At 36.2% G+C, this 22,122-nt stretch overlaps 2 protein-coding genes across 3 annotated transcripts; one reads left to right on the top strand and one right to left on the bottom strand.

The window, feature by feature from the left end:
- The first annotated feature begins 921 nt into the window (after positions 1–921).
- Positions 922–6,300, top strand: LOC136416490 (protein Malvolio-like). Its single transcript, XM_066401687.1, has 10 exons — positions 922–1,143; positions 1,716–1,892; positions 2,019–2,208; positions 2,561–2,720; positions 2,777–3,021; positions 3,238–3,446; positions 3,498–3,687; positions 3,751–4,003; positions 4,241–4,519; positions 6,021–6,300. The coding sequence occupies exons 2-10, from the start codon at positions 1,716–1,718 to the stop codon at positions 6,067–6,069; spliced, it is 1,752 nt and encodes a 583-aa protein (XP_066257784.1). The 5' UTR covers positions 922–1,143; the 3' UTR covers positions 6,070–6,300.
- A 91-nt stretch (positions 6,301–6,391) lies between these two features.
- On the bottom strand, positions 6,392–20,430 carry LOC136416489 (uncharacterized). Of its 2 annotated transcripts, none has more exons than XM_066401685.1 (21): positions 20,052–20,430; positions 19,156–19,961; positions 18,648–18,819; positions 18,093–18,254; positions 17,877–18,042; positions 17,354–17,586; positions 16,862–17,290; positions 16,572–16,808; positions 16,260–16,520; positions 16,100–16,207; positions 15,417–15,580; positions 15,244–15,355; positions 14,926–15,189; positions 11,675–11,866; positions 11,440–11,622; positions 11,192–11,356; positions 9,975–10,205; positions 9,713–9,922; positions 9,293–9,465; positions 8,997–9,240; positions 6,392–8,860 (listed from the first exon to the last, which is right to left on the bottom strand). In XM_066401685.1, the coding sequence occupies exons 2-21, from the start codon at positions 19,587–19,589 to the stop codon at positions 8,204–8,206; spliced, it is 4,797 nt and encodes a 1,598-aa protein (XP_066257782.1). In that variant the 5' UTR covers positions 19,590–19,961; positions 20,052–20,430; the 3' UTR covers positions 6,392–8,203. The 2 variants fall into 2 exon arrangements, with proteins under 2 accessions (XP_066257782.1, XP_066257783.1); XM_066401686.1 differs by having other exon boundaries at positions 16,269–16,520.
- Positions 20,431–22,122: the final 1,692 nt, after the last annotated feature.

Here is a 22,122-nt window from a genome sequence, read left to right as displayed (position 1 = left end):
AACCATAAAATTGGACCTGGAATATTAAAAAAAAAAAATGTTTTAATAATCAGTAACGAGAAGTTTTGGGGGATACACGTGCTTATTTTTTGATAGAACTACTATGAGATCATTTAAATTTCATATCTAGCTAGCTGTAGGATTTTACACAAGAGAAATAGAAGATAAAAAGTAGGTCAGAGCTTAATCATATAGTGCAAAATGCCGTTCTAATGAATTTTTTATAAAGGAGCCGAGTGAGGTTATGTTGCTTTAATTACTTTTATCGACATACATACGTTCTTTTCTTCAACAAACTTCACAGCTGACTAGATATGAAATTTAAATTATCTCTGATATTTTGTAATATAAAATTAGGGACATGATTTTTTAAAACCTATTTTTTTGAAAAACACTAAGTTTAAGCGAATTTTAAAAAAAATACATTTTTATTGTAAAATAGGTTGTTTTTTACAATACGATCTTTTCGTGTAAAAATGTTCGATCCAATTTTATGGTTATCTACTAAATTTCAATACTTTGTGTCTTCCTGTTCACCAGAGTTAAAGAAAACTACTTTACTGGCCCCATCTTTAAGTCGTCATAACTTTCTTAAGAAACGATTAGAAAAAAGTATTTTAATTTGAATCTTGTATTAATGTATGAAATACGCCCCTGAAGTAGAGGTCCATACTTTAAAATCACCCGGTTCGATAGGACAGGACACGGAGTGGACCTCTATATCACTTTTTACCCTAATTCGTAATAAGTTGGAGTGAGCTAGATTTAAATCTGGTTTACTCACAGTTCGTTATCAGTTTGTGTCAAAGTCAAACATGACAATCTTTAAGAATCAAAATAGAAAGATCTAAACCTGTGATTTGATCCAAATCAAGTTCCTGTATAAATATTAGTTTGTAATCTACTTTATCATGAAGTTGATTTTATTTTATAAAAATTTCTTATAAATTAGGCTGTTTCTTCATTGTATACATACGTGTAAAACGTCACGAAATTGAATTTTTGTAGTGAAGGATATGTTTCTAAGGAATTAAGAGGAAATTAAAATTAAGAATTCTTTAAACCATCTCAATAGATAGAAAATAGTTCATTTGTTCTTTGTTTAATAGATTTAGTCATAAATAAGACTACTTAGTTATTGTGGTAAGTAAAATATTGGTTTTTACATTATGACTAACTTTACCAAGAACTTTACTGGACTACATGATCAGTGTGAAATGCGTTTCATTGTCACTTCTTACCCTAGCACTTGATTGTCTAACTATTTTTGATTGCTGCCTATTATAAATGTTTGACTACTATCTCTTGTGATCATCATATCATTTTTTACTACAACTCTTTCAGACTAATCAGACAAGGGTGTCATAACTGGTGAGGTTAGTCCTGGTTAGTATATAAACTTCATATAGTAAAGACCATTTTTAATAACTAGCTATAAGTATTATCACAATTGAATGAATTGGTAAAAACAGATTTGTGTTGAGAGTTGCCCAATTTTGCAACAATAGTAAAAGAAAACAGCAAATTTCACAAAAGTTTTATCATTCAAATGTAATGCTTCAATGTGCAAACAGTTTAGCCTGCACAAAAGAAAACCTTATAGAAATAAGCATACTTAGCAAGTTATTGTTTCTTGACAAATTTTTCTATAATCCAACATATGGGAAATTGCAAAATGAAATTCTAAAATTTTATGGAATTTTACTCAATTTCAGATGCCACGACGTTTGTATAGTCTCACGAGAGAAGGAAATGTTAACTCACAGTACTGCCAGAGTACCCCAGATTTAAGTGAACCTGTTGCAAATATGCCTGGTGAAAGCACACTTTTATCTGGATTACAACAAACTTATTTCCAGGACGAAAGGATTCAAATACCTGAAACGGCTCATGTAATTATTATACTCAGTCAATTAATAATAATTTCAATCTAAATTAATCATGTTTACCTGTGTGTGTATGTGTATGCACAACAAAACATGTGTATTTTGATGAAAACCTTTGTTTTGTTTCTTCAGAACCACTTTAGTTTCAAGAAGCTATGGGCATTCACAGGACCTGGTTTTCTTATGTCTATAGCATATTTGGATCCTGGAAATATTGAAAGTGACCTACAATCAGGGACTGTAGCTCAGTACAAGTTACTTTGGATGCTACTGTCAGCTACTATTTTAGGGTTACTTATGCAAAGATTATCTGCAAGATTAGGTATTACAACCTTATTTTTATTATTTGCACAATGGTAAGCCATGGGATTATTAATCTATCTTGAAGTATAAATGACTTACTGCTATGCAAATAAAAAGTACATACATAAATGGAATATTCATGAGAGGAGATCAGTTGCTATTCAAGTTACTTACTTGCTCATCTTAACTTATACAAATTACAAATAAAAAAGGCATTGATTGTTTCTGTTAGAAAATATCCTTAGTGACATTTTCAAACAATGGAATCTTGCACTGTTGTGAATATGTAAATAGCTTGAGGCATTTGAATTATCCCAAGTTCACATTGCAGCCAAATAGAAATGTAAAAAGTAACGTGTTGTTTTTCAAAGGGGTCGTCACAGGGTTGCATCTAGCAGAAATGTGTTATCGAAAATACAAGAAAATTCCTAGACTGCTATTATGGCTGATGATAGAAATAGCCATTATAGGATCTGACATGCAGGAAGTGATAGGGACAGCTATTGCGATTTATTTACTGTCAGGAACAAGGTCTTAGAATTAGACGAGTATGTCCTTAAAGAATATAACTATGTTTTTTTGTGCAGAATTCCCATATATGGGGGCGTTCTCATAACAATAATCGACACTTTCACTTTTCTTCTTTTCGACAAGTATGGCCTTCGAAAGTTGGAGTCTTTCTTTGGCCTCCTAATTACAGTCATGGGTGTTACCTTTGGGTATGAGTACGTTACGTCAAAGCCCAACGCTCTTGGCGTTTTAGAAGGCATGTTTATCCCATGGTGTAGTGGTTGCGATAGCAGGGCTCTCATACAAGCCGTCGGGATCATCGGTAAGATTGTCTCTAAATATTTTTGTACATATCTCGCTCCAATTTTTCTTCGCTTGTTTTTTGATGTTATTACAAATTATAGTTCTTGTTTATCTGTGTTTATCGATATGTTTTTAATCCTAATTATTAAAAATAGATGATTTTATATCATATTGGAAAATGAATTATAATTAATATTCATACCTGATTCGTTATTGGCAAGTCTTTTGCGTTTAGGTGCTGTGATCATGCCTCACAATTTGTACCTGCATTCGGCTTTAGTGAAATCGAGGGAAATCGACAGAAATAATAAAGAAAAGGTGCGAGATGCCAATTTGTATTTTTTCGTCGAGGCTTGCGTAGCCCTTTTCGTCAGCTTCGTAATCAACGTGTTTGTCGTTGCAGTATTCGCCCATGGTCTTTACCAAAAAACTAATGCCCAAGTTGTGAGTAGTTGACGAGTAAATCAGAACTTTATTTTCATTCATAATTTATAGCATCAAGAGTGTCTGAATTATCCATCAATCAACGCATCGGTCTTTCCCGACACTGGCCCGGATGCTGACAAATACGTGAATGCTGATCTCTACAAGGGGGGTATCTTCTTGGGGTGCACCTACGGAGTGATTGCGTTGTATGTGTGGGCCGTTGGCATTTTAGCTGCTGGCCAAAGTTCTACCATGACTGGTATTTCTAATAGTTTAGACAATAAAAGAGAGTACCAAAGTAAATTTGAACTATCCATTTTAGGTACATATGCTGGCCAATTCGCCATGGAAGGATTCTTAAACCTGCAATGGGCTCGCTGGAAGAGAGTACTGTTTACCCGAACCATCGCTATAGTGCCAACGTTTTTGCTCGCCTTTTTCAGTACCATCGACGACTTAACGAGCTTGAACGATATTTTGAACGCTGTAATGAGCATTCAGTTGCCATTTGCGGCAATTCCCACTATCGCGTTCACCAGCAATCCTCAAATTATGGGAGAATTTACTAACGAACTGTAAGTATAGCACACCTACAACATTTTGACACATTTTACCACAATAACATGGTAGTTTCTTACAAAACTCAAGGTACCTTACTGTTAACAGGTACTATTTATGATAAATATTCATTGAAAATTCTAAATCAAAAAGTTATAAAATATAATAAAATTGAAAAAAGTTCTTTCTAAATATAGTGTAGATCATAACATACACATTATATCAACCATTATCTTAATCGGAAATTTTTTTAGGGGTAACAAAGTTATGTCCACCCTTCTCAGCCTATTAGTGATCTGCATAAACATCTATACGGTGATCACTACAGTATTTGAATTTGACTTGCATTGGTTGTCCTTGACAATCATATCTATCCTGGGGATATGCTATATCTTCTTCTGCATCTACCTTGTGATCCACATGAGTATCTCAATGGGAAATACTTGGTTGTTAAAGTACGACTTTGTGAACACCTACATAGCTGACGAGACCGCTGAGTCTAATCTCGGGGTGTATCCGATTAGTTATTCCAGGCAAGTATCTGCGTTATGAATTCGAACTGTATTTTAATGGACTTTGCTTTATTTGTGTGTGATTTTCTCTTTCAGTGATGTAAGAGCATAAACTTGAATAATAACATCCGCAACAGGGGTACGTGGTTTTGGGATTTTATGCTAATAATTTGTATGCTTAGTATTGTGTCTAGTTGTTTTCTTAAAGGAATGGCTTTTTAATATCTATTGGTGAAACATTTCTCATAATTTACTAACCGAACCGTTCTTCCACAGCATGCAATCATCCGATCTATTAAAACAAACATACGTTTACTAGCTTACTGATCTGAAAGTAAGTCATTAATCCACTATTTATATTGATGAAGAGCATTTTTCAAAATGTTAGATCTAAAGTGGATGTTTAATTTAATGAATTACTTTATCATTACCACAATGATGTGGAAGGATTTTGGAAAAGTGCTCTGATTATACATAGTATGCAATTTAAAATATTTTCCGGGCACATAAGTTGTGGTCTAATAGAATCACTTCCTGATTTTTCGGGCACAACTACAGTGGAGATTATCCAAGGCAATAAGGTAAGAGACGATCCGATCTTCTCTGTTTCTCTAACTTAATTGAAACGGTGATTAAGTAACTGGGAAACGTCTTACAAGGGACACATATTTTTCAATAAAAAATACTCTCATTCCCACCAGAGGTGCGTGTAATAACAGATTATACCATACTTTAGAAGGAAAATCTGGTACTTTTTGAAAACAGATTTAGTGCAACTTAAATAAATTTATAAATTGGACATATTACTAGGGTGATTTTCTCTACTGATTCGTTGCGTTTATTGTACCAGGCCTGGAAAATATTTTCAATTGTACTTTGACCGACTGTGAAAGGTTTCATAGTCTAATTATACATATATAATATGTGTATAATTTTACATTTTCTTGTACAGGGTGATCACTTTTATAATACGCACAGTAGGGAATACCCGAAAAGGTAAGGGTTAAAAGGTCGGTGAAATTGAAGAAAAGTCGTGTATTCTAATGCTCATTATAAATTCATATTGAAAGGGTTACTAAACTATCTAAAAAAAATCGAAAAAGTGTTAATTAAAAAACATCAGGAACACTACCAATCTAATTTTGATAAAACTAGGATTTGATATTTTCTAAATTATTTAGATTTTCTACACAAATTGTCTACTTTTTTCATATACATGTCAAATTTGAATTTTACACGATTAACTAATGAATTTAAAAAAATTCTAATAATTAGTTTTCCTTTGTTTTGCCTGTGTTACATTTTGCTGTACATTACATGATACAGTAAAATTCCAATTTGGTATTCATAAGAAAAAGTTCACCATTGATCATGGCTAGCAACGATTTACAAGGTCGATCAGATGCGTTTCAATAAATGTGTGCCTTTCTTGCTGCGAGTGTAAATGATTCTTCTGATATTCCTAAGGTGGGCATTATAAGACTGACCGCCCTGTATACGCTTTAATTGTGATTATTTATAGTTCCGCCTCGGAGCGTCGAAACCAAACTTCCAATGAGGATAAACCATGATACCAACCTTTTGGAACATACAAGTGGGTTGTCAAAGTTACTTAGTGGTTGATTAAAACGATTTAGTATTCATATTCTAATAATAGTGTGTGAAGGATTGTTTTAGTTACCAACTTAATGTGATACTTATTGTTATTTTTCAACTAATGTTCTTTAAAATAGTGGTTGACTCCAGAACTTTTATGTGTAGTTTTGAACATAATAGAGTTTTATCAAAGTTTTATTGTTGTGCAGTTTTAAGTATCACGTATTCGGATTACCCTAAAGACTGATGATAAAGTACCTATGAATTTTTTTGAGAATATAGGAAATCAAAGCGACATGTTTAACAATCACTTTTATTTTGAAATACTTCCCTTCTTTAGGAACCAAAATTTCATAAAGATCAGTCTTAATAATAAAAAAAAGAAACTTAAGAAATAAAAATAACTTCTAAGTACAACATAAATTAAGAAATTATTTACAATAGAATCTAACTTTATACAGGAAAACTACAACTGGTATATTTACAATTGCTATTAATGTAGATGGTTAGATTTGAACACAGCTGAAATTAAAAATCACGCCACAAGCGGTTTTCACCTGAATTAGGCCAACACATTTAAGAAAAACTTCCCCGCACTCACTGACATTACAGAACAAAATTATTCACAATTTTGAAGAAAAACTCTTTAGTCTACTGTTGTTTGCAAAACAGTACTGAACAGTTCCGACCGTTTTCAATTTATAACATAATTTTGATGGGTCACAGATATCATTTCTAGCTAAAATAATATGGCAAATTTCACTTACATACGAATACATAAATCTAAAGTACTGGCCATGTCTTGATGAACTTACGAGATTCGTTTCGAAGAACGGAAATCGGTCGGATGTTAAGTTTTTCGCTAAAAATAACGAATTTAGATTTATACACGTATTGCTACATTTCGTCACAATTCTATGTTCTTATATTCACGGCTTCTACAATAATCAATTATTCTTTCAAACTAAATGAAATCAAATTAACACTATTGCCACATGCGTTTCTTATATGGATCATCAATGAAATAGAAACTTCTGAGAAAAACAGAAAAATGGTAGTCTTTTCATTAACAAAAAATCACGCTAAAATCAATATTTAAACCATAATACAAAGTATAATAATTTTAATTTTGTATCCTTCTAGAAGGTAACGTACGTTCAATTTAGAACGACCTCTAATTAGCCTTGGAAGTGCAAGTACACGTTTAAGACAAGTTCAAGTTTCTATTTCTATTTCAGCAAATAAGAGATACATTTCCAGCGCTGAGGTCGATTTTTATTAAACGCACGAGGTTTAAACGGCTCTTATGCAAATAAGAATTATTCTCGCCGATTGTGAAAATAGAAAATAAGCAGCGAACTCCAAATATAAATAAAAATCTACGGTTATCATAATGAGGCTTTAAAACGAAAGTGCCAAAACACAGAACTTTTCGATTTGTATAAAATATAACAAAGGCACAATTTTCACGTAAAAACTAATAATAGAAAATAAATAAAATAAATAATGCTAACCGTGTGACAATGCCACTAAAAAATATCACAAATTTACGAAAAACGTAACTCGTACGTACGGTAGTAGCGCGCAAATTGAAATCAGTTTTAGTACCAACAGCTGCCTTTAAACGCAAATCCGCCATCCATCGTTCAAGAGGGAGTTTGGTTCGGTTCATACTTTGCTGAAGGAATGAATCAAACCTTTATAATATGTTAAAATTGATCATCCACCGCTTCTGAACGATTTTTAAAAATAAAATAATAGATTTTTGCTCAAACCAAAATGCATAGATGAGTGAGTTTATATAAGTGTCTTATCGAGAACTCCATTGATCTATTGTGGAAAAATTGTATCTACAAAAAATATGACTATTTGCAGTTTATCTATCTCATACAGAGTTGTAATTTATTATACCTTTATTTCTTCACAACCAAAATCTGAAAGCTACGATTTTTCTAAACTTAATCAATGGTGTTCTCGGTATGGTACCCCCCTACACTCTTTTTTTTACGGACATAACGATCGCTATGAATGATTTCCATGTGACACCTTACTGTGAGTTTCCTTAGGTCGCCGATAAATCTAAACTATACTGACCTATACGACACGACGTCATGACAGTATACTGTCCAAATCGAGACCACTCTGCTGGTGTAGTTGCGACTGTTGCAAATTAAGAATACTGTTGATGGCGCTCTGCACCTGCTCATCGAGGCTGTTGTTCTCCGACTCCTCCTCTTTACAGCTGCCGTAGCTGCTATTGTTTTGCGAGGAGGTGTTCGATTCGTAACCGCACTTTTTCGACGACTCATAGCCACAGCTTTGGCTGGGCGTTGACGTCAAATTCACGCCACTGTTAGTTCCGCTCGCGTCGTGCCTTTTGCTGTGTTTATCCACTCGAAACCTCTTCAGCGTTTCCAGGCGCGAATCGCTGCTCGAGGTCCGTTTCAAATTGTTATGCTGTTGGTGGTGATGGTTGTTAGAAGGATGGTGGTGGCTGTTCGTTTCCTTAGTGTTGTCCGGCAGACAGCCCAGCTCTCTTTGTATGCAGGCCCACTCATCATATTCCTCGGTAATCGGATCCTGATCAGTCACCTGTGGATGCATCTGTTCTTGCACTATGTTCGGAGCGGGGGGCGGCGGAGGCGTCTCCACTGTTAAACTCATCAAATTCGATTCGAAATTTTGGCGCAGCTTGACCAGGGACTGCTGCTCGTCGGCCAGAAACATGCGATCCAACATCATTAATTCTGATGTTTGGACTTGTCTCTATAAAAAATAATGGCACCTTTAATAAATTCTAGAATTTCTTTCCATTTCTCTGGGAACATTCCAGTCCTAAGTTTAGCCTCAGATCACAGTCGAATCAACGAATAAGTTAGATGTTTAAATCCTTGTTACTTACCATGCTTTCTTTCATAAGCAAGTACTTGTACTTATCCGTCATTTTATCGTATTTGGCGATGAAATGTCGCGCTGTCAACTCAAATATTTCGTCCGCCTTGTCCAAATCCTGTCTAGAGAGCACCGGTTGATCGAAACAATGGTATCGAATAAGGCGAGCGCATGCGTCCTGTTTGTGCCTAAACGGCCGATGAACGTCCGGCTTAGACGCCTCCTGCTGATCTAAAAGCAGCTGAGACTCGATTCTATAAAAAAATACTATGAACTACAGAAAGCGAGGTATAAAGTCGAACTTACAAATGCGCCTTTTTGGCCAATGGCACTTGCTGCTGCGATGCAGTTTGCTGTTTGACAGTCGGCTGCAGCTGCTGTTGGAAACTTTGTTGCTGTGGAAACACTAGCGGTTGGCCTGAGGAATGCTGAAGTTTTGCCTGAGATGCGGGCGGGCTCGGTTGCTTAGGTTTTGAGATCTAAAAATTTCATATTTCAATAATGTATCAAACATTTCACATTCGAAAAAATATATCCTTTAAACGTCATAAACTCATTAGAAACATTATTAACATTATAATGGTTGTAAGTACAGACTAAAAGATGCGAAAGCGTAGAAGAACAACAACAAATTTCATAATTTTCTTTTTTGATTGCTAGAATTTTGTATCTAAAATTGTAAATTAATTCAAGAGTTATAATTTTGCTACCTAAGTCTGGTATTACCTGAGAATGAACCACCTGCGCGTGTGGTGCATGCGGTAAATGAAGGTGAATTCCACCCGCATTGACGCTCTGTTGTGTACCAATATTTGGCAGTTGATGCTGTTGGGGTGACGATAACTGCGGAGATCCGACTTGGGGCGAGTGCAATTTGGGTGACGGCAATTGAGGAGAGTGTAACTGTTTGGGAAAGAGCGTTGGCAGCTGCGAGCCCTACTCAAAGAAAGCATGTGCAATAATTTAACAAAAGATAGCAATAGCTTACCTGCCCGATCGCATTTAAGCGTTGATGGTTTATCGTATGATTGGCGTGGCTAACGACAACGTGGGGCTGCTGCGTCAGTCCCTGATGTCCCGCCGTACTACCGTGGTGTTGGTGTCCATGATGCGAAGAAACCGGATGGTGGTGCACCGTGGAGTGAGTCGACAAATCCCCGGTGGACGTGGCCACCGACACGGATATTCTTGGAGATGCGTGCGACGCACTGGTGACAGACTGAAAGAACGAAGTTCGTTAGAAAACAAGTAAACAATGTAGAAGTATAAAGTCAAGTACCGAAAATTATAATCATTAAGGCTTACATTACGGAAACATCCAAAACAATCTAGTCTAAACGTGCAACAGAGCTGACAATAACAATCAAATACGTAATTAAATCGGTACACGTTTTGGTGCATCTTGCCGTTTTATTGGTCTCGAATCAATCGTTATATTTAGGCATCAAAGTAAACATTATTATTGGCAGTAAGCAGAGATAGTAACAAATGGAGAAAAAAGCACAAAGTGGGCAACGCCGTTATCTTATCGCAATGAGAGTTATATCAATAATCTCGAGTCTCCGAGGATAATAGTGACGCACTTTTAATTATTTTAATCTCAAATTCCTTAAATGAATTGTTCCATTATAGTTTACGCGTTATTCCTTCTATCATATACTGCTTGACTTAGATTATATTAAATAACATCAATGTTTATTGCCAAAAAATAGTGTAAAGCTACAAGGTAATGTCAAAAGGTAGTAGTAGCCACTGATATGCTTTTATTATACGACAACAGCATGCGCCCCTCCGAAATATAAAGCTTCTGTTGAGGAGAAATCAAACCTCTTCCACATGTGGTAATCATAATCATATCTCTCACATAATTTTCATAATTTGTAGAGCACTGCAGAAGGTTTCTTGACAAACATCGCTAAGTTCAGAAAATACAAAGAAGGTACACTCAAAACATTTAAGATTCCGAAGGATTCTATACAATGAAATTAATCAATTTTTAATAAAATCCATTCATAGCCCCTCTGAAGGAACCCCAGAATCAGATGTCATAATTTATTAAAAATTGAATACAAGAAAATCCTAGTAGATTCTAAAGAAACAACACCGTGAAGTCGTCTCCAAGGTGCACAATCTAAATCAATTATGCTGGTATTCAACTTCAAAAAAATTGATTAATATATGATAAACAAAGAAACAGAAACTTACTTGAGTGGTCGTCGCCGAGGAGTCCACGCTAGAGCTTCTCGTCACATTTTGATGGCTCGTGCTTAAGCCAGGACTGGGTGGCTCGCTCTTCACCGAACCCGACGGAGACGGCATGTTTAAACTGGACGGATTCACTATGGTGAGTTGGTTGTTCAAATAGTATACCTGCAACGGAACAAAATTTAAGTCACAAATACTAACGAGAAAGCAGTTATTTAAAACTATGAGAGACCACCACACAATATTACCTTGTCAGGAGGCAGAAGCTTTCCAGAAGCCAAAATCTTCTGTTGCTCGGCGAACAACACCTTTAACGTGTTATGAACCTCTGCATCGCCCGGCTGCAGCCGTGCCGACAACGCTTGTATTTGCAGCTGGATGGTTTTCAAGGCCTGTTGCTTCTGGGGTGTTAGTTGGATCGTCGTGATTCTCTGTAACATTGCAAGTGCAAAATCGAAACAAAACTGTAGGCGACACTTGTACCTGTTGCGTTTGCCTCTCAACGTTGTTATTTTGAGTGGTTCCACCGTGAACGACGTTCGTCTCTTCTAGAATTTGTCCCAACAGCTTATCTACGTCATGATTCACGCTGCCGCCGTTAGAATCTTGCAGGGAATGTATCGTAGGACTGACCTTTTGTTGTTTAGGTGACGAAAGTGGGCTCCTCTGCCTTTCCTATTTACAATTATAATATACAGGGTGCCCCAAAAAAGGAAGCTAGTCCGCTAACCACAGATTTTTTAAGCTCAAAGAAATTTAAGGGTAGCAAATGGGATTTCGATTTTTCAAAGCATTAATATATACAAGGTGTTATTTTAAAGCGTCTTCATTCATATAATAGTTTTAAAAAATGTTTTCTTTTTCTCAGGGACCACTAATTCAATCGTTTACGTACAACAATAAAGTAATGAATATAAAAACAATCAAAAAGTCGATCTGCAAATCATTGTTAGAGTACGGACACATCCTGCGGGCAAATGCAACAAATAAATCTAAACAATCAACATAACAGAACGCACTAAAACTGATTGCAAAGAGCAACCAATTGCTATACGAACGCACACACATGACAATAATAACTGGAAGACAACGACAAATTCAGGCAAGAAGAAAAGACGATCGTCACAACTAGACCATTCTGAATCGTCTTTGCGTTACAAGATAAACAAGATAATCCCGTTTCCTTCTCCCTTCAATTACTCTATTAGAACATATCCAAACGTACTTTTTAATTTTTTTTGTTTGTATTTTATGAGTGATTATTTATGAACAGATTTAAGTGTTTTTGTCATAAGGGCAAAAAGGCCAAACGGTCGTTAGTCCGTTTCTCTGAACATACAGATTGTTTATATTTGTTACCATATAAAAGGTAAACTTGAATAAAGTTATCGAACGACTAAAAATACAGGGTATCAAAGATAAGAATGCACTGGACGTGGATTTCGGAAATTGCATTAGATACTAAATCAGTTAAATTAGAGATAATTGGCGATATGGGGAGATTTTTCCATTTATTGTGGGAGCAATAAGGATAGAGTTGGGTTTTCTATCTCTTTTCTTTTATTTGTTTTAGGTTTTTGAAAAGCGCCGTCTTAGAAGGTCGGATTCGAACTCTTGCGAGATCCCAGGATACATCCTTCTTTTCAAAGGACCCTTGTATTTCTCGCATAAGCAACGACAAATTCTTTGGATTTTTTGCGGTTTTTGCATTGAAATTGTTAGAAGACTAACAAATTAACATTATTTACTAAAATTTGCTTTTTGGGCTCAATAATTGATATAAAACATGTGTTATTTATTGTGTAACATTTAACCTAGAATATCGAAATATCTCGAATACTAGACATCCTATAAAGAAATGTTTAGTATCAAACTTTCATTACTCTGAGGGGGAAATATATTGATGCTAAAGTTTATTCTTTCCCCCCCCGTGTGGGTGGGGTGGGAATTAACTTTTTAATTTCAAACGGCAACCTCAATTTTTTTAGATTCGGATAATACGATTAAAAATAAGAAAAATTAGTCGAAAACTTTTTTCGATTCAAGCTAGAAAATACTGTAATTAGCGAAATTCAATTCATATCTTAAACGACAACCTCCACTTTAAAAAAAATGTATGGTAATAAAATATGATAAACAATAACGTAAACAAATAAAACATCTACTTTTAAACATTCTGTTGTTAATACTGCTTCACGATGGTGTATTTGACCGAAGAAAAAAAAATCGAAATGGTGTTGGTGTATGAAGAAGTTGGTAAGCATTTAGATAATGCTGACAATCTCTACGCTTGGCGTTTTTCTGAAAGTTCATAATCCTGAACTTCTTTCTATAGTGCGATTAAAAAATATATTAACGAAAGAACTGTAAACCAGAAGAAAAGAATTCACCCAGCTACTATGTGTGGAGAAAACAATCAAATTGCAATCCTAGGTGCTGTGGCTTTTAATCTCATAATGAGCACAAGAGAAATATCAAGATTATCAGGAATTTCTCATATAAGTGTATGGAGAATGCTGAGAATGCACAAATTTCATCCTTATCATATTTCTTTACATCAAGAATTCCATGAGGAAGATTTTCAAAATCGTTTAGACTTTTGTGAGTGGGCATCTGGACAAATAAAACGAAATCCAAATTTTTTTTTCGTTGTGTACTATTCTCTCACGAGTCACAGTTTACAAATCATGATACAGATAATGGGCATAATATGTATTACTGGAATGTTGAAATTCCGCATTGGCTTCAACCAGTTGAACACCGGCGTCCTTGGACTGTCAACGTATGATGTGCAATCATTGGCAGTAAACTTATCGGTTCCCATATAATTGAAGGCAACTTGAATAGTGAAATATACCGGAATATTTTGGAAAATGAACTGCCCATATTATTCCAAGACTTAAACCTACAAGTGCATCAGAACATGTATGATAGTTTCAACATGACGGTTGTCCAACTTACTACTCTGCGATTGCACGAGAAGTTCTTAATCATAATTTTAACGATCGATGGATGAACAGATCTGGTCCAATGAATTGGCCTGCTAGATCTCCAGATCTTACTTCACCGGATTTCTTTTTGTACCGATATCTCAAAGATCTGATTTATAAAGAAGTACCAACGACGCATGAGGATATGATTCTGTGAATTATAAACGCTTGTGCCAATATTTTAGACGACACACTTTATAGATGTGAAGAGTTCTTTAAAACATAGATAAATAAGTGCATTGAAGTTCGGGGACATCATTTTGAACATTTACTTTAAATAAAAGCCATACAAAAATTCGTGTTTCCATTAATTCTAAAGCAGATATCATCAAACCTTTCAGTAAATCATAAATACAAGAAAAATTGATTTTTGTTAATTACAGTGTTTTCTAACATGAATCGAAAAAATATTTCAGACAATTTTTTCTTATTTTTAGCCGTATTATCCGAATCTAAAAAAAATTACAGTCGTTATTTGAAATTCAAAAATAACCCAGCCCGTACAGAGGATGGAGGGAAATCAACTTTAGCATCAATACATTTCCCTCTCAGAGTGATTAAAGTTTGATACAACATTTCTTTATAGGATGCCTAGTATTCGAGATATTTCGATTTTCTAGGTTAAATGTTATACCATGTATTCACAAAAAGAGTATTGAAAACGTTCCACGAATTGTATTTAAAAAGAGAATTTCAGGAAGCGTTTACGGAAATTTTCAAGAACTTACACTTTTCGGCACTTACCAATTTAACTTGATTTTGTATGGATGGTTGCACCATTGCTTGGAGCTGATGGCTCTTATGATTTTGCGTTATGGGCTGAACGTGGTTATGCGGAAGCATATGCGGTTTCGCGCCTTGTGGGGACGGACTATTTACAGACTTCGGCGGGGGCGGAGATTTTATCTGTTCGAGGGTGGAAAGCAACGGTTTCCTGTCGCGCATAATGTTCTCACTCACTTGAATGCCGTCTTGAAGCAGAGATTTCACGCCCTGAATCTTGTTGATCTAAAATTCAAAGTTATCACCTTTAAATCTATAATAATATTTAATTGACGTTACCTCGTTCATTTTCTTTACGGGTTTCATTTTTGGACTCAGTTTCTTCTCGCTCTGCTCCTTGTTAGGACGCTGCATAAATATCGTTTGTCCGTTGACAGTGACTTGTCCATTTCTGACCGACAAATAAATTTCATTTTACTTTATTTTCATTTAACTAAAATCAAATGTATTACCGTTTAAGTTGCTCCAATTGTTCAGGTGTCAAATTGACAACGTACGAAGTGGGATTATTTTGCTGGTTTGACTGATTGTCTGTCATGTTGTGGTGCTGATGGGACTGATGTTGAATCGGCTGCACAGTTTGCACTGGTGGTTGGCTCTTTTGAAAGGGTTGCACCTAATGGAGTGAAATATATTTCAAATGTGCAATGATTTAAACAAAACAAAGGTCTGGCAACATTTCGCAATAATGGACAACATAATCCTTCATACTATATCAAGTGGGACGTCACGACATACAGGAATTCGTTCGGAAATCGCATACTGTATTTGACGGCGACGCACCCGCCGTTTTGAAATTGATCTAGGGCGCGTATCAAATCCACACCTGTCACACCAATTTTAAGTGCCAGTGCGAACCATCACTTTCTGGTTCTCATTTTCCCAAATTATTCAAAATTTTTTTGTTTATAGCAAAGATTGACTACGTCAATTGACAAAGTTCAAAAATTGACCGAAAAAGCGTCGCCCAAGTCCATTTTATTTTTGACAATGCGAATATTCCACCAAAGATTTTAGTCACATCGGTGACCGATTCCTAAATATATTCAGCAAAAAATTTATTTTAAACCAATCAAACAAGAACTTTAGATGTTTGATGTTTTATCTCACGATTTCAATGTTATTAAAAATTTACCTTTAAAATTGGTTGAGTGGTTTGAGTGTGCGCCTGCTGGAATCCCTGCACGCTGTGAACTGAAGTCTGCATGGGCTGCGCCTGTACAGACTGCACGTTTTGAACACCCTAAACATTGAATTCAACAAACAAATCCTTGACGAAGGGCATTTGAACTGACCTGAGTTACATTTTGAGCAACCACATTCTGAACGGCAGCAGTCTGTGTCATATTTTGAGCCACTACATTCTGCACGGACGCGCTCTGACTCAAGTTTTGCTGCACTACTGAACTTTGTGTCGCCATGTTTTGAGCTACGTTCTGAGCCACATTTTGAGCGACAACGTTTTGAACGGAACTTTGGGCGAGGTTTTGCGCCACCAGGTTTTGTACGGAACTTTGGGCAAGGTTCTGCACGTTTTGTGTCAGATTCTGAAGAGTCTGTAATAATTATGTAAATGTCGAGTCAAATGAGAGTTTTGTAATGCTCACGTTTTGCGGTACGTTTTGGTGCATTTGCACATTTTGCTGCTGCAGCAAACTTTGTATTTGAGACTGAAGATTGTGCACTTGAGATTGTGATATACCGTGGACGCTGGGTGGGACCTGCGAGTGAATACTGTGGATTGGTTGTGGCTGAACTATTTGCATAGGCTGTTGAAGTGCATTCACGGTCTGATGCTGAATGGTCTGTTGCACTGTTTGTTGTTGTATTTGTGGTTGTATTGACTGAAAATATTTTGATCAAAGACACAATAAAATTCCACTAAACATGACGTTACTTGTATATGTTGCACTTGCGGCTGGACAGTTTGCTGCTGCACAGTCTGTATAGTCTGACTTTGCACAGTCTGTTGCTGAATAGTTTGAACTGACTGTTGCTGAATAGTTTGCACAGTTTGCTGCACAGTTTGCTGGTCCATAGATGGTTGTAATACTAATCCCCCATTTAAACCCAATAAACTTTGCAATATCAGCTGACTTTGCAAGTCTTGGTTTAACGTGGGATCATGTTGCAATACCAGCCTTCCATCTTCGCCAACAGTAAGTTTAAATCCTCCGCTCCTTTGAAGCATCAAACCATTGTTAATGGTAAAATTAGGGGTGATAAAAGTAGAATTGAATGGTAAACCTCCGCCGGCATGAGCGGCCGTTGAAGCTTGAGAGTTCCCATTCGAGATCATTCCGCTTTGAAAGTTCTGATTCAAGACCTGGTAATATCAACCACCAAAGTGTAGAAGTAATAAATTATAAATGTTTCAAGATATTCCTACCTGAACCACAGGACTGGGTGCATTTATAGTTTGCTGAGGCAATGCCGAGATGTGGATATTCGAAATATTCTTTTTCGGTTCAGCCTGCACAAAGGCCATCGAAGAATGAACGTTACCCGTGGCAACGGGTTGAGGTTGAGTCGGAGGCTGTGGCGTTGTGGACATTGAATTGTGTTCACTTTCACTTTGAGACGTATCACTTTCGAACTGAATGTCGTCTTCGTCACCAATTCCTACCAGAAAGGATAACTGTTAACATACAATTCCCAAAACCAAAAATCCCTACCTAATACTCTTCCCTTATAACTTTAGCCTTGATGAGACTGACGCAATTCTGGTCGTAAAACAATCATAAAAACACCAAACTTTTGTCGTCGTAAAACAAAAACAAAACAAAAAACGCTGCCAGTGGCGCACAATAAAAAAGTTTAATTGAATTAAAATTTTTAATACCTTGTATCTCAGCACCATCTTATTATTGATAGTAACTTAATGAACTACTGCTACAAAGAATACTAATTACCTGACAACTTCATAATATTGGCTAAATCCAGTCTTTTCTTCTTAACTTTTGGTTTCTTCTTGATAACATGTTGTTGGATTTGAATGTGTTGCTGTTGTTGCTGCTGTTGAGTACTACTGATAATAGTTTGTTGATGTTGTGTTGCATTGATTGGCTGATTGGACACCTACAATTATTACTTTTTAAGATATAAACTTATTAGGTACACATATTAACCTGAGTGGTCACATAGGTGGTAGAAGTTGGTGCCAACTGAACCCCATTGGCTGCTAAAACTCGAACCATTGGTTGTGACCTGGGAGGGGCACTTAATTGAAGCAACTGCTGTGTTGCACAGGCTGGTTGAAGGATCAATGATTGATGTGCTTGAGAAGATGTCTAATAACAAACATAGTAAAATTTAATGCAGAATCGTCTCCAATTTAATTTTTTTTAAGGTGAATAAATCAAAATTCTGGCAAGTTTGCCTGGAAGATAACTCCCATAAATACTAAGAAATAAGATAACCAATGTCTATTACCTCATAATTTCTATGGAAACTCACTTGTTAGTAAAGTAATCAGAGTATTTATTTTCTATCACTTAGACCAAGTTCTTCAAACTAATGGTGACTTATTCAGCAAGACAATGTTCATAGACATTATAAAATCAGAGCAGAGAATTGGTCAATTTTTTTATTTTGACTGAAATTATCTTACTGGCAAATTTACTAGAGGTGTGGAGAATCAGGTCTCATCCAACAAATAAATGTAAAGACAAAATGATCTCTACCTGCAGCTTAGCACCAGTGGTTGCCATTGGAGCCTGAGGTCTCAATATAAACTGAACTCCCGGAGCAGCCAACATAGGCATCTGGTTAAGGAGCAATGGTTGGGCTGTTGGCATTATTGTGGCTGTGGCAGCGGCGGCCTGCTGATTTGGAGCCGGAATCACAATTTGTGGACTAAAAACCAATTAGTATTGGAAATAGATCTCTACTCTAGCATTACAAATTAATGAAATAATTATTGGAATATTAAATATAAAATTTTGAAAATATAACTGAATTGCCACTTGCTAAGTATAAACAAAACTTGAGCAATTACATTTTTCTGCAGGACACTTGATAAGTCTGATAACAGTTTCATATTTATATTACTTTGGATTTTGACTGAGCAAGAGTATTTAAGAAGTCCTCATGATTCTGATATTGAATATCATGAATACTTATTGAGATATAAAGCAGCACTAAACATATCAGTAACCTTATATAGCAAGACATCATGAGAGTGAAACTTACCTCACACTTGGTTTTGGTGATGGCTGTGGGCTAGCACTAGGTTTTGGCAAAATGTTCAAGTGTGGTTTTAACTTAATGATGTTTTGTGGCTGTGATGTGTGTATAGGCCTTGTAATCAGATTATTATGGATAATTTGCATGACAGGGAAATTGGGCTGTGGAGTAGGGGGTTTCAAGCTTGGTGAAGGAGATTTCAAACTGACTGGTGACGAGTATGGAGATTGTGGATAGCTGGGACTAGGATTTGAGTAGGCTGGAGAGACATTAGGCACCACCACATTAGGCTTCTTCACAAGACTGAGGTTGTTGGAGCCAACAACTGTGCAGTTTGTGCTCATGTTCTCGTAATCAATTTTTTCTTGCTTGATTTGAAAACTGTTATTCTTCGGAGACTTGCACATCTTCTGTAGAGACTTATTAGGGGTTTGAGACATTTTTCACAACACTCAATAGTCTTGGAAAGTTATATCACTGGTTTTAAGTACATTATACAAAATATTTACACCTGGAATGTAGAACCATCTTAGGGGTTAAGATCACCATTTTCATGGTCCTCATAATATCGTTCATATGTAGGTCTAGATACTAGCCAAACTCGAACAGGGCCATTATCTCAGTGTTGAAGATATAGTTTTTCGTGAACCGAGAGAACATTATTTGAAGAATGGCCAGAGGAGCATCATGATGGGGAAAAGCACTGGAGACCGCACTAAACCCGTCGCGGACTCGTGAAAACTACACAATAAACACTTTTAGTTTGGCAAACACTTGTCGCTGACGGTCTAGGCGGCAACACCCCTTTGTACCTGAAACAAATGAAAGAAAATCTCATTCTCAAATCCAAACATAACCTCTAGCAAATTCGCAATTTACTCAAAACAATGACCATTTCGGACCTTATAACACTCACGTCGCCCTCGCTCACATCTCAGCCGGCCCCAATAAACACATTTTCGACGAAAATAACGCGTGCGAGCATTGTTTATAAACAGGTAATTGCAAATTTGCAACAAGATAGGTATCACTATGCCGCCATCTTTTACATTTTACGATGCTCCTTTTTTCTTGTCCCTTGTTCTTACGAACGACGGATCGGCGATCAAAGCAGTCCCCCCACCCTGACCTAAAAATGGACCGATCCATCACATACGATTTCCCCTATTTCCTCAAATAATTCGCATTTGTGACTTTTCGACCGCATGGGGCATATCAACAAATCTCGTTAAGTAATTTATGTTTTGTACCAATAAATTTTCAACGCCCACCATGAAAGGAAACATTTCACGTCCATGAAAATAAATCAGATTTGTGGTGGGGATGACACGGGTGGCTCGGTGGAGGGGGTTAAATTTAGGCCAAAATTCGAAAGAACTTGGTTTAATGGACCAATTTGGCAATAATTCATTCATTCGAATAATTAAACGAATCGAGATAATTAATTTTAATGCGGTGATTGACAGCCACTACAATATGCGATATAAAAAATCGATACATAAGTAAGGTTACAAGGTGAGGATACGTAAAAATAGCTTAGGTCTCACAGTGACAGAAGCACCGCCGTGCCATTTGCGAAAAAACGAGCCCTTTTCAAGCCTTTTTTCCGCATAAATGCTATGGGAATCCTGTCTACGACAGTTTCATGGGTAAAACGATAAAATTCTACGTACCTTTTACAATTTTCACTTCACGGGTTGCGTCGGGGCACACTCTGGGCAAAAGCAGGGAATGCCGTCATCTGATTGGTCAGCCGACGGCGTCATATGATATACAAAAAAATAACATTTGCTTTGAGGTTAGCGCCGTTCTTTCACGATTATCGCCTCTATGACCGGTTTACTTTAGGCACTTCCCCTATAGTGGGATATAATGGCTGTAGTATGATGACTTAATTATTGCTTTTAATAAATGAAATTTGTAATATTCATAACAGGTATTCAGTTTTGAATACCCTCTCTGGTAAAAGGCGTTTTACGTTTATCAATCATAAAAATAATATTTTAAAGATGTTTATTAATTGCCATTTATTTTTTCATATAATCTGAATTATTTTTTTCTTCTTCATTCCCCCTCTCGCATGTGTTAGGAAAATAAGTAAAGAATGACAAAATCGGATTTCTGTAGCATAATAAAATATAATGGGTGGTCGTTAAAAAAACTCGCAACAGGCGGTGAATCTTAAACGTAGGGCGTTAATTAAGTCATTTGCTATTTACCATCAAATATCTGAAGAACAAATAACAACTGAAGAATTTATTCAAAATATGCTTATATTTCATCGCTTACTTATTTTTTTAATGATCGCTCATTACTTTCTTACGTGTTACCTAGCAACCCATGAGAAGTATAAAAAAATAATTCGTGGAAATCAATCCGATTAATTTTACCCTTTCTAATTAGCCAGTCAGTACACCAATTAGTTCAATACAAGGTAGTTTCATTTGAGGTAGGTATAACATGTTTTAAAACAAATATAGACCGATCCGCAAGTTAACAGTCTTGTTTACTCCTATCCTAGGTAAACGTACTGTTCTAATTGTTTACTGCATAGATAAAATTTGAATCCTTAGATTATCAATAACTTAAGTCAATCACAACACTGCCGTGCACAGGGCAATCGATATCCCACCCACTTACCAGGGATATATGTATGTATATGCAGCAATAAGCAACAACGCAAGAATTCAAACGTAAAGGAAACAAAAACCAATCAATAGAATAAGGCGCAAAGCGGTCATTTTATCATTTACACCTCCGTATAGATCATATCGACAATCCATCGCAGCTATCTAAACTTTGCTTTTAAAAAAATATTTGGTACTGATAATTTAAATTAACGCAAATGTAGAACTGCTTAAATAATAGCCCATAAATCAGTAATCACCCTCGTAAAGGTTAACCTTACAGCACGAGTTTTCAATTCCTTGCTTTTGCCGTATCAAGCGGAAAATGCAGATCGCCATTGAGGGG

Source organism: Euwallacea similis, chromosome 23, assembly GCF_039881205.1.
Source record: "Euwallacea similis isolate ESF13 chromosome 23, ESF131.1, whole genome shotgun sequence".
Taxonomy (NCBI): Eukaryota; Metazoa; Arthropoda; class Insecta; order Coleoptera; family Curculionidae; genus Euwallacea; species Euwallacea similis.
The sequence above is the reverse complement of the archived record's forward strand: the minus strand, read 5'-3'. Positions and strand labels throughout refer to the sequence as shown.

Coding starts and splice junctions, on each gene's coding strand:
- LOC136416490 (XM_066401687.1), top strand. CDS start 1,716: ATGCCACGACGTTTGTATAGTCTCACGAGAGAAGGAAATGTTAACTCA. Junction 1,893..2,018: donor AAATACCTGAAACGGCTCAT/GTAATTATTATA, acceptor TTGTTTCTTCAG/AACCACTTTAGTTTCAAGAA. Junction 4,004..4,240: donor GGAGAATTTACTAACGAACT/GTAAGTATAGCA, acceptor AAATTTTTTTAG/GGGTAACAAAGTTATGTCCA.
- LOC136416489 (XM_066401685.1), bottom strand. CDS start 19,589: ATGTCTCAAACCCCTAATAAGTCTCTACAGAAGATGTGCAAGTCTCCG. Junction 16,208..16,259: donor TTGCTCAAAATGTAACTCAG/GTCAGTTCAAAT, acceptor TTCAATGTTTAG/GGTGTTCAAAACGTGCAGTC. Junction 15,356..15,416: donor CAATTGGAGCAACTTAAACG/GTAATACATTTG, acceptor TTTGTCGGTCAG/AAATGGACAAGTCACTGTCA.